Source organism: Pundamilia nyererei, unplaced genomic scaffold, assembly GCF_000239375.1.
Source record: "Pundamilia nyererei isolate P.nyererei 1_Seehausen unplaced genomic scaffold, PunNye1.0 scaffold00031, whole genome shotgun sequence".
Taxonomy (NCBI): Eukaryota; Metazoa; Chordata; class Actinopteri; order Cichliformes; family Cichlidae; genus Pundamilia; species Pundamilia nyererei.
This window is the reverse complement of record NW_005187432.1, coordinates 2,326,565-2,339,826: the sequence shown is the minus strand read 5'-3', so window position 1 is coordinate 2,339,826 and position 13,262 is coordinate 2,326,565. Positions and strand designations below refer to the sequence as shown.

The 13,262-nt window shown below is 40.4% G+C and overlaps 1 protein-coding gene across 2 annotated transcripts in view; it reads right to left on the bottom strand.

Annotated features, from left to right (window-relative positions):
* ankrd12 (ankyrin repeat domain 12) overlaps positions 1 to 13,262 on the bottom strand; it is a 39,276-nt gene that overhangs the window by 12,931 nt on the left and 13,083 nt on the right. For both annotated transcript variants that reach the window (XM_005729046.2, XM_005729047.2), the window contains exons 2-3: positions 3,730 to 3,844; positions 1,199 to 1,349 (exon numbers count right to left, since the gene is read on the bottom strand). In XM_005729046.2, the coding sequence (XP_005729103.1) occupies positions 1,199 to 1,349; positions 3,730 to 3,789 (211 nt within the window). In that variant the 5' untranslated portion in view covers positions 3,790 to 3,844. The remainder of the gene's footprint in view (positions 1 to 1,198; positions 1,350 to 3,729; positions 3,845 to 13,262) is intronic.

The window sequence follows — 13,262 nt, the reverse complement described above, 5'->3', positions numbered from 1 at the left end:
CACTGCATTAACGCTCGCTTGCTCTCTCTCACCCTCCTCGCTTCACATGAACTCAAACACAGACAGCCACAAAGGCACACTCGCACTCCACGCACAGATTATGAGTCATGGCAACACAGCAGACAGGAGAGGAGATCCGGTCCGAGGCGGTCACTGGGGTCGCTTCTTCGCCTCGTCCTACAGCTGCTCAACAAAAGGACCGAGGGAAGCTGCTGGAAGGCAAAGCCACTCTCCGCGCTAGTTTATTACGTGTGCGACATAAATTATACTTCCAAAATTGAGGGTTCTCATCTGTTAGAATGACACAGGACCACACAATGAAAACGATCATGTTGAGCTTTGCTCTACAGAGGAGATGAAGGCAAACCTGCAGGACTTCAAGCAGTCCATAAACATGCAGTTTATTTATTATAATTACAGCTGTACGATACAGTAACCTATTTTTAGGCCTTGAATCTGATAAACATATAGTTAAACTTTAACTGAAAGAGGGGGTTAGAACAGTGTTTACACAAGTGAGAGGAAGAACGACATGTCTGCACTGCTAAGATGAGTGCATTTTTATCGTCAACATAGTGACAGTTATTGGGAAATCTGTACACCATCAGTGAGGTTCAAGACAACTGCAAAGGTCTTTCTACAGCGCAGTTTATAAAAACATATAAAAATACAAATACAAATAGTGTACTTAACAAACAAATGTTAAATACAGCATTGCAGTGCATTTGTAGAGGGTTATTCTACTATTGAGGATGTAAAACAGTGAAGATTCTTGGGGGGCTTTTTAAGGTTCACTTATACACTGGATATCTACGGCTACATAGTTCACTGCTGGTTTTGGTCTTTCTTTTTTAAATGGGTTTTGTAGATAAAGGACATAATGTGTTGAATGTAGAAAAAAACTAAACAAAACATGGTGTTATATTAGGAGGTGGGGTAGGAGGCCCTGATTACTATTTGTAACACTAAAAAATGAATACATTCTCATAGAATGATTCTTCATCCATCTCAGAATACACACAACAGGCCACAAGTTCATCAGTGAGACCTGACTTGGGTCCCGTTTTCGAAACAATATTGACCCGTTGTTGACTATTTGAAGACCTGTTTGACAGCAGGCCACCAGGGGGCAGTGTACAGACATGGCAGTGAGCCAGCAGCATGGCTGTTTGGAGGGAGGAACAGCAACACTCCTTACCCGTGTCGGAGTCTCGCTCCTCTGCCTGGGGCGGACTGGTAGTGAAGGAGAGCTTGCGCTTCATGGAAGACTTTGCTTTCCCTTCCTTCCCCAGCAATTCACTCCGGTCCAACTTTGGAGTTTTGGTGAAAGGCGACAACTTGTCTTTGCTCTGTCAAAGGTGAGGAAGAAATAAAACACACACAAAGAATTAAAATCGGGTCAAACGAGGCAGAGGTGTGGCCTCAGTTGAGTGCCGAGTGTGCCTGGATATGTAAACAAAGGAGCAATGGCCTCAAATAAACCCTGGCAGTCTCATTTTAAAAGCCATGTCAACTAGTTTGACAGCTAACAGGATCGAGCTTAGTACGCAGGTGGTAGTTCCTGCTTTACGTGACTTCTACTGCAGAGATAACACCGACTGCAATACGGTATTTGGGTGCTGCTTGCGAGGCTCACTTAAATGTTGTTCCCAAGGCGAAGTCTCAAGGGAAGAATACAAGATCTGGAGCTCCCCCCCCCATCAGTTTACACACAAAAGAGAAAAAAGGGAAGAAAAATAAGTCCATTATTGTGGGAGTGTGAAAATATTCACACCTGTGCAACCTGCACTGCCAGGCAAGCATTCAATACCATCAGACTTCATAGATTAACGGTTTCTTTTTAATGCACAACAGCACCTTTACTGATCATCAATTTAAATTATATCCGATTCAAAAATATATCTGAAGTTCCAGTCCTCAAATGCATTGCATTATAATCTGTATATAGCCTGCTGGTCAGACAAAAAATGTTTAGGGTCGTCCCCCACAGCTTTGGTAGATTATCTCATACTTGCATCACAACTTTCAGACATTTTATAGACAAACTGAGTGAGACACTCAGATTAACTGATGTTGCAGTGACAACTAATTCCCAACTCAAACCCTTCAAATTTAATAGCTATAATACTGAAAACACGTAAAGCAAGGTTGACCACAAAAAGCCTGAAATGGGACGATAAAGCAAGAAAATTACCTACATATACAGGGTGGCTTCCTGTTGAACACAAGTACCACCTCATTTGGGTAATTTGCATTTCTTTGGTGACCAAAATCGGAGCCATAATTGAGCAGAAAAGACGACAACACCCACTTCAAAAGACACAAGATGTTAAATTTTATCCCTCCCACTTGCAGCTGCTGATTGCTTCTGTGGTTGTAATTTTGGTTTTCAATGCCTGAATTGAATTTAGCCACTCCATGCACAATAAAACTATTTGATTCTACAGAAAATACACACGGTGGAGGTGGAGCGAAAACACTCCAGCATCAAACACAACCCACAGCAATACCACTAATCTCGCCATTATCACGGTGTCTTTCAGTTACTGCACTCTGATCTGCAGACAAAGCTTTTTCAGAACCATTACTTTTAGTGTGCTGCACTTTGGTGCAGTAAAATACATTTCTGGCAGGAGGAAAATGTCTGCAGCATGGTGCTTCTTTGATCTCAGTGAAGCAATGTGCCAGCTGTGCAAAGCTGAAGTGTCTGGCACGGCTGAAAGTAGATGAGAGCTAAGATGTGAAGTACCTTTGCCTTGAAAATAAAGGCAGACACAAATGCTTCCTTGCATTTATGTAGAAAAGGGCAATTGAGCCCTGTTTGCATGGTAATATAGGAGATAGTACGTCAGATATTTCTCACGCACAACATTCGAGTGCATCTCTGGGTTAAAGCAGAATACTGTATCACAATAGAAAAAAGCCCCACAGAAATATATGCTGTGTTAAGAATATCCTTTTGATGAACCACAAGATTTATCTCGTTCTATCACTGGTAAACTACATACAATCAAATCACAATGTTGGCCGAACATAACCGCATTGATGTCAACATGTACATGTATGGCAGCTGAAGTGCACTGACATTTACAGAACAAGCCGATATAATGAATAATGCCGCTACAAGCTTAGATGTGCTCCCTGCTGGTGCCCAGATGTTAGTGTTCAGCAAGTGGGTGATGAGTGTTTACACATCAGAGCTCTAAAACCCAAGAAACATTCATGCAGATGTTTGAGAACTGAAACAAAAAAAGAAAAACAAAAAAAAAAAACCCTGTCACTCAGGAAGCAAAAAGTGACACACACTCTAAAGAAGCATTAAAAGAAGTCAGCTGTCTTGGAGTCCAACACTCTCTGCATGCCACATGATTTAGCATCAATAACAGCTTCTCAATTTAGTTTTATTTTACCTGGTATGCTCGATGAAAGAAACTGTGAATGAACCAGATTGCTCTACAATATCATGTGAACCAAGCAGTCAATCTTTGTTTATTCAAATGCCATTTTCATTGATCATGTGATCATATTGACAGTTTCTGCCAAACTCTGAATTCATTTAGTTGTATTTAAAATCACCTGTGTATTATTTGGGGTCCAATTTTGTACAGTATTTCCCCAAGAAAATGTAAAGAAAACAAGTATCACTTTTGTAAACTTGCAGGAAATATTCCTTGTGTTTACCACAGGATGGTAATAGAAGCTTCTATTTGAAGTAAGAGAGTCACATACCTTCTTCCCCGCCTGCTTATCCACCATGGCTCCATCTCTGTCGCTCCCAGGTTTTGCCATGGTGAGGCAACCTGACTAGCTTAGACAGCTACAGCACAGTAGGTTCATCATGCACCTGGAGACAGAGACCACAACAGCAGTGAGGAGGATTTCAACCCTGCCACATCACTGCCTGTATGGAAGGCTGACCTAGTAATTCTTGCTGCAAACAGAGCACGCCTGCACGAGACAGTGGCAAGAGCAGGAGATGGTTTTAAAATGCAGGTACAATTAAATAACGTTTTTTCCAGAGACTGTTTATAGGCTTTCAGCAAATGTTTGTGTTACAGAGGAAACGAGCCAAGTAAAGAAAAGTCACTTAACCCCCACAGAGCAATGGAGGGGCAGGTATTGAAATAGTGCTGCCACAGAGCGCAACTCAGCTGTGTTTCAGGATGTAGGTTGAGTGGATCTGTAATCAGGGATTTTTATTGAAATTTCCATTGCATCTCTCGAGATTGACCTTAAAGCACCGGCAGGAAAAACTACATGAGGCAGCATGAATCACAGCTTTAGGGACTTCTTGGGTTTCTGAGAGGAAAACGTCCCCCTCTGTATGTTGTCCCTGCGGCCTACTCATCAGTGTAACCGAGCTCGTTTTGTGATGTGGTTTGTGACGGTGTAGTAACACAAGCTGCAGAGTCACTGGGGTGCACTGTGGGTGCCAGCACTTTAGAGAAAGTACAACACTGAAGCTGAGCCTGCACCTGAAGCCAACATGGCATCTGTCAGTTATCTTGCCACATGAAGATTGCAGCTTTCAGTCATGAGACCCTCTATTATCTAGTACTTTGAATGAACTTTCCCTGCTTCCTTTTTTCGCTCACATATACACACCCAGTACCATGATGACTGAGCAGAAATAGCCTCCCGCTGCTTATGAAAGTCCCACTCTTACTCTATATTAAGAAACCTGAGAGCCATTGATTAGTTGTTAAGCAGCCTCCAAAATGATTGGGGCAGCCCCCATTACTCATAGGCATCAAAAATACAAGGGAACTCTAAATTTCATAGTAGACATTTAATTTTCCAAGAAGAGAACAAGCATGATAGCAGTTTTAGTATTGCACTTATTCATAAAACAACCAGGGCTTTTGTGTTAAGTGGTAAGCCATCTCAGTAAATAGCACAGCTCTGGTGTTCCCAACAATTCTGGCAAGTTCCAGGCTGAATAATTTATGATTAAATAATCAGATCAGCAATCTCTCACAGGAAAGTTCTGACAACAAAATGTGACAAAGTGTTTGGCACTGGCTAGCATGTTTTCTGGGTTTTTAAAATAGGAAAGGACATTTCACAGGAAGAATCCTAGCCCATATTCACTGGGAACTATTTAATGACTCTTTAAAGATCACTTCCCACCCATAGACAATATACAGTATGGACATAGCCACCATGGTCCAATCCAGTGAATAGTAGTCTCATTATAATGCCCTGATCAGAGCATTTCTTACATCCTTGTAAAGACCCGTGATTGTTAAGTCATTAAATAATAGGATATCGTAGGGCTGGGCGATATGACCCAAAACTCATATCTCGATATCTTTTAGCTGGATGGCGATATACAATATATATCTCGATATTTTTTTAAAGCCATAAAGTAAGAACAAAAAGAGAGTTCTTAGTCAAAGCTGTGTCCCAGATGTCACACAGGCACTTGAAGAAATTACTCAAAAATAAATTATCAGCATTTATTAAATAATAATGCTGCATAAATAAAAGAAAACAATGTCGTTTTTGTGCATAACACAGCGCGGTTAGCTCATTAGCGCGTTAGCTCGCTAACACGTTGACGCCGTCCAGCCCCATGCACTGGGCGATCTGCGGTAACTCGTTAACGGAGATTTGCCGTGTCCATCTTGTCGTTGCCTGTAGGTGAAGCTATGGGGGAGGAGGAGTTGTGTTCAGTGAAGGAGAGGCGAGGCAGAGTAACGTTGTGCAGAGACAAAAGTGGACGAAAGAGAGGCAAACTTGCAACTCCACAAGTATAATTATAACGTGACATAGACTATATCGATATTGTCACATCCTATATCTCGTATGAAAATATATCAATATTTTTTAAAAACTCGATATATCGCCCAGTCCTAGGATATCCTAGATAAACTTTGTTTTTAACCACTCAAAATTTGCATAATTTACAAAAAGAACTTCATGTTTTATTCAATATGTCCTAAAACTAGCAAATGAGCCCATAAACACAGGAAAGATTTTATACAACTGTGAGTCTGTTTTCAAAAGGAGTTTAGAATGAATGCAGGTTTGTGGCCCTTCTGCTTTGGCTTCACTTTACAAACACAGAATCTACATCCATATTTTATACTGTCTATGATGTGGACTACTTGCGACAGGCTCTCTTTACCTGGGTTTGAACTGGACTGCATCTTCTTTTTCATTTTGAAGATGTTCCGCAGAGAACTTTCTGACAGCTGAACTTGCCTTTGCAAGTTTCTCCTGTTTACACAGTATCATCTAATCTAACCTTGGCACATGTGTATCACAGGTCCAAAGCCTGGTATGTAGTAACAACTTCTACTTTCAGTGGCTGACAAATAGCTTTTACTTGCATTGCTACCATATTCAAACAGTAGTGGCATGTTACACACTAAAACCTTGATTATTCCTGCCTGGTCTACAAGTCTGATAGGGTCTAAGTGATGTAAATGTCATTGTTAGGTGAGTGCGAAGGTCCATAAGAATGTCCGCATGCTTGCCAATTTCTTATGACTGCACAGACGTCTGGAGACTTTACAATGCACCGACTGTGCATGAGACTTTAAGCAGATTTCAAAGAAGTATAACAGGAATGACTGCTCAGACATGATCTTTCTAGCTGCTTATGTCTTCAACAGAGTATATTGAAAACTTAAGTACTAACAAGGAAAGATATAAGACAAGAAACAGTCATTTAAAAATGATTTTATAATTTATTTACTATTCGAGTAATTGAAAATCATAACCATCCTCAAAATTTATGGCTGTTTGCATTTTTTTTTCTAACACAGAGGTTCTACCATTCAAATGCTTTAAAAACCCACTTTATCTATCAATTACAAGCAATTCAGTCAAGTTTTTTTCTCCAGGAAAATGCATACATATTTAACATATCAATTTTACATGTTAACGTCAACTTGACGTCAACTTGTGCGTTTTTAATCATCATATTGTCATATTATAAAAGGGGGGGAAAAAAATTCTGATTAACTGTCAAGATTACTTGGGAACGAAACTGTTGCTTGCATAGTTTGGCCTCATTCTCTTTAACTTGTGCTCTAATGGGAGCCTGTCCTCATGTACAGGGTTAAAATTGGAAGGACAAGGGCAACCAGTATCCTTGAAAGACTGGCATTGCTTCTACACTATTAGTAGTGAAAAGTCCACTGTTAGTAGGTATACAAGTGATGGTAATATCCACTACATTCCATGTCTACAAAACGCTAATCACAAGTTCAAGGTCAGGTGAGGTTTTTGTGAGTTTTCTAAAATTAAGTGGTCATATTTAAGAGTCTTCAACTACCAAATGTTCAGCATTTAAGGATGCTGAACAGGATGCAAATATCGCCTTTGAAATTGAAGAAAAGTGAATGCAAGTGGCTTCTTCTAATTTAAACCTTTAGCATTAAGAAGCACAGCCTGTGGCACACTACAGAATCATTACGGTGCAAGCAATTGATGCCCAACATACCAGGTTTGAAGGGATCAGAACATATAAAAAGCCTTCAATTAGACACCATCCAGATGCAAGCTGAGCAACAAGCATGCTCTGACAGTGACACAATGTTTCATGTAATCACCTTTACGAGGGGCCATTTTTAGGACGTATATAAAAACCACAACTGAAAGTTTAATCAGCTACTCCAAGACGAAAGGCATGCCTGTCATAAACAAAGTGACAACGCTGACGAACGTTAAGGAGGAAACTGCTGTTGCTGTAATCTGCTCTGTGGTTGACATTTTTTATGTATTCGTGTATTCGTACAACTCTCAGGTTGACATGAATTATTTGAATATGGCATTGTTGTAATGTGTAGGTACTGAATATGATGCCTTCTTAGAGTCTAACCAAACTTTGCTCAGTCTAACCATTCTTAAGAAGTTGCAACATGCTTTTTTTTCCAAAAAATAAATAAATACATTTTTATACAGATTTTTTGTGTTTACTTACTGACTTAATGTATAAAGGAAATAATTTGCTGTTGTGAGGCTTTAAACTTCGATTCTCGTCGTGCAGTTTAATCATAATCTGACTACGTGATTCTCCATAACATCATCACTCATAATAATCTCTATTGGAAAGCAGCATACATGTTACACATGCTATTCACCTTTCCGGGGAGAAACCAGTCGTGCTGGTTTTAACATTAATAAGGCAACTAGACTTCTTTCAGTAATCCCACATTTTGCTTCTTCTGATACCTTTTATGATCTTTGCCGATCCTGTGTGATACGGTGGTGTTGACAGGTAGTTTTTTCCAAACACATGGACCAACTGCACAGCCGAGGCCAGTGAGAGGTCATTAGTCAGCAGATAGCCAGTAAGCAGCAGCATTGTCATTCACGCAGCTGAAAGGGAGAATTGAGCTGCCCACAGTGAACTTGTTGGTGTAAAGAGGCTGGTGTATTGGGGGTATTAAAGCAGTGTGGACAGGCCAGGACCAAACCAGAAAACAAACGCTGACAGGACTCCAATCTGGCACAGAGAGGAGGCGAGAAGGGTGGGACTATAATTACAGAGGTATTTGGGCACTCGCCAATTTGGCATTTGCATTTACTGCGTTTCATGTGCAGCTCAGGGCTGCATAAGCCCCTGCACGCTCTGCCATTAACCTCAGGCTGTTTCAAGTCCAGATCAAACCTCGCCTTGATGACTGCTACAGTTCACTGAGACTAAAGCGGAGATTAGATTGGCATGAGATGTCATACTGTGGCAAACAGTGTGAGCAAAAATTTTCCAAACCACTTAATATCACTAAAGCAGATTTATCAAACTACCCCCCTCAACAAAAAAAAAAACAACCCACGAGTGGGAAAAGGTTGAGAGATGTGATTACAAAAATCATCGGCTGGTTTTCTCAGTCTCAACGCCATCACTGTGGTTAACAATTCAGCAGAAAAGGACGCTGATGAGCACTAACAACAGATGGGCCACTTTGAAATATTTTCAATAATCATATATCTGTTGAAATACCAGCTAAAAATCTCGGTTATAATTACTTAGCAGTTTCTTCTCATAAATGAACAGCAGTCAAAAATGCCAAAGTAAAACAACTTAGAGGGAAATTCAAATATTCCCACTCCCAATCATTTGCCTCAATTTAATATGTTAAACTCCGACACTGGGAGGAAGATTTTTCCTCTTATGTTTTAGAAAGCAAATGATTTTTAGGATTATTTGTGACTGATTTATCAAATTAAAATGACAGTTTTCTGTGGCCTTAATTGATATATTAAGTTTATAAAGGTTTAAAGTATAGTAGATTTCCAATTTAAAAAGACAAATGACCAACACTTTATACATACATACATATTCACTAAAATTTTTATTTTGCTTCTTAATGTGTGCACTGATTGTGTATGTTGTTTTTTTATGTCTGTGTTTTAAAAGCTCAACCTAAGGATGGGCATTGAAAAATAGCTTAGGCCATAAATGTTGTGGTGTGTGGCATGGTTCATGTATTGTAGTCATTCCCATAAAAATAAACTGCAACTAAACAATCAAGGTTGGAGGTCAACGTATCACCCTTTACTAACCATCCTTCTTTACCTATAACATTGCAAAATTTGTGATTTCAAAAGAAGTAAATTCTAAATCTGAATGAATGAAGACAGCGAAATCCCAAGCCAAGTGTTCTGCTGCACTGCCGGTCTCTGTCTCCATTTATTTATAACCTAGCGTTCCTGCATTTTTAACTCCACTGGTTCCTGACTAACAACAATAACAACCATTTCCCTGTAGTGTTCGGGTGCGCCGGCCCTGACAGCAGAGCGGCTGCTAGTGCGTGTCCTTGCGTGAGTGCAGCAGTCTGAGAGGGGAATTGTGGTAAAAGACTCTGGGGGTGTTGGGGTATGTTCACTGGGGGAGGATGGAGGAGAGTGTATGGTGGAGATGTAGCCAGGAAGGATGACGAGCACACAGAGTACGGTAACCTGATCCACTGACTGCAGGATGGGACAGGGAGGGAAAGGGGGCTAAGAATAGCACCGAGCCTGACACACAGCTTGCAGAGCAGAGTACGCTGCCGCCACCAGCAGCAGAAACATTACTCCACTCCAGCTGCGAGAGTACTGCCTGCTGTGAGCTCTCACACACACCATGTGGAACATACATGTGATTTTCCCCTGCTCTCCCATGTGGCTGTACTTTCGACTGCAGGCACACACACACACCCCCACATAAGCACACGCACAACAAAAACCCCCTGATGAAAAGTGAGCTCTGACTAAACCACTGGGTTACACTGCAGTAGAAATAAAAACTGCTTAATTATTATCACGAATATTACAAATCCAGAGAAGATGTATTCAGCTTTTCCTACAATAGGATGTAGGGAAGACTGTGACATGCTCAAGGAGACGCTCGACGCCTGCTGCAACGGTAAACAGCCCGTCACGTGGTTGTGGTCCTACACGCCATCGGGCTAAATGGTGGGGGAGGTCTCTCTCAGCTGCACATTCACTCGCTCCCTCCATCCTCCTCCTCCAACAACGACTCCCTAATGAGTAGCAGGACAAAGCCAACCGCAAAGGCCCGATACTGGAGGGGTAGGGGAGGTAACAATATCCAGCAAAGTGCCATCTCTCACATATAAATATCTGGACTATAAGCTGAATTAGATGTTCTTAAATACCTTACACAAAATCTATGAGGTATAAAGGCTCTTCTATTTTCTGCCCCTTCAAAAGACAAAAGAAAGAAAAAAATCAAACAAAAAACAAAGAAGAAACAGCAGTATATCAGGAAGAGTCTATCATTTGTATCTGTAATGAATGCCTGGCCATATATTCAAATTAAGGGTTTGTGGTGTCTGGTCAAAGTAAGCAAGCAATTTAAAAAGCATAAAGAGCTGTTAGCTTACTAGTCTACCCAGTATAATTGATATTTTTAAAATGGTGCTCAAAATTTATACTGGGGGGGAACCCGGGAATAAGCAGATGTAAATTATAATTGTCAGCTGTGACAACAACAACAACAACAACAACATGTAAGCATGGTGCCTGGAGCAGCAACAATCAGTTACTTAATTTATTATACTAGCAATTAATTACAGGTATAATCAACACCTTAAACAGCTTCTTTTACAAAACAGTTTTTAAAAAAATATTGTGCCGTATTGCAAAAACAACAAATTTGGGTTCTGGACACATTATCCTGACGAGAGGTATTTTGGACTTTTTAACTCATAAAAAGAAATAATATTACCTGCAGCCACAGACTTTAAAATGCAATCACAACCTGTCTATTTTTTAAATGCAGAGTCACAAAAAGAGGTTGTATAAGCCCTTCATATCTTTGGGCTCTTAAAGTCACTCTCTTGTCATTCTCCTGACTCAACTATGCACCAAATTCAAAGCAGCATAACATTTCCAGCACAATGTAAGTGCAGCTTTCTTCCTCCCATCACTGGGTCATCTTAACTGAAGGCGCATTTCGACAAACAGCAAAAGAGACACTGGATGCCTCGAGGAGGCCGTTCACCTCTCACTACCCTAACCCCAGACAGGCGAAACACGCTGCCTCCCACCAGAGCGTCTGGCCTTCGTTCCAGTAGTTTTTGGCTTTCATAAATAAGACGGGCACACTGCTGGAAAGAGGCGGAGAGCACTGGTTAAACTCTCTGGCATGGGAAAAACATGGGTGGATATTAATATTAAGTAACTGTTCAAACCTGTACCAGTCAGCTGCTGCCAAATCTACAATGAAGCTAATAGCTTTTTGGTAGTACGACAGCAACTTTTATAGGTATATTTAGTCACTTACAACAACAACAACAAAAAAAAAAAGTTTTGTCGTACAACTAAGTACACTTCATGTTTCATCTCCATTAGATACAGCATTTACTTTGCTAATGTCAAATACTATTATAACACCAGATTCTTTTGCCAAATCAATACTATGAAAGACATAATAAATTCATTTAAAGACCAGAAATTGTTTTTTGAGCTTTATTATGCAAGACAGAGAGCTGAACAATTTCAGTCTTATCCTTCACTTAAATCACTTAAAAAAAACTAAAAAAACCAAACTCATCTAAATCTACAAGGGCGAGGCTCGGGACATGGCTTGCACACAAATAAAAGCCTCGTCAAATAACATGTTTGTACATGAGAGGATGTAAATAGGGTTAACTTCACTGGCACGAGAATAAGGCTCTAACCCGGACTGATGAAAAATGCCCACTAAACTGGTTCGAGAGAGTCTGACAGCCTTAAGAAGCCTACTGCCACTGCTCCGAATGTAGGTTAATGATCAGATACCCAAGCAGAGGACAAGAACAATGAAGCCTTTACTGCTGATTACGGGTTAAAAGGAGGGGGAGGGAATGTGGGAGGGATTAGACCAAAGGTTAGGACCCAGGCATAGGTCTTGTTCTCATTTCCACCACATGGCCAAGCTCACTTGACTCAATCAAACACTGGAGAGCTGTTGCTGCTCGAGGAAATATTGATATCCACAGTATGGATGGAGAATTGGGGAATTTTTAATAAAAAATAAATAAATCTGACTTTGAATTAGCAATTATCAGACTTGGCATTAAAAACAGTGAGCTATATGCAACAGAAAGGCATCTCATGTTGGTAACAAAAACTATTAACTGAAAAATATCCTGTTTAATACATGTTAAAAAAATGAATTAAAAAAAAAGCCTCATCACTGTTGCAACATGTTTGCTAAAACAAAACGCCCTCCTTTTCCTTTCAGAGAATTTGTAGGCAATGATTTAAAGCCCCTGGTGGCAAAGACATTACCTACATGACTATGAAACAAAACACATCTGCAGCTAACAAGGTGTCACAACCACAAGGAATCCTATCCACTCGGTTCCATATGAGCAACTAGCTCGCCACAGTCTGAAAAATAAACTGTGAGGCAAATATTGTGTCAGTTTTCATTATGACATTCAAGATACGACTCCATCTACACCTGTCAAATCCTATTAAACTCGATGAGCTGCCGATCCGATCACAAGCCCGACACATGGCTGCCTGCGCAGTGCCAAAACCACAGCTCTGCAGTGCCAGACTAAGCTTAGATGAGACCAGTGTGTGTGGAGAGGTTGAAAAAGCAACTTCAGCTTCATGCTGCGAGGAGTCTACAGATTACATAGCACACCAACCTTTTACCTTTGATTTAAACCTCTTAAGTCAACAATGAAATACCAAAATTGCTCTTGAATAGCTGGAAGTTAATCAGTTAATTGTCTGAAGGCCTGGTTGAGTAAAATATTTAAACCTCTCCTTATTTCAACACTATAGTCTTAATGCTTAAGAAGACA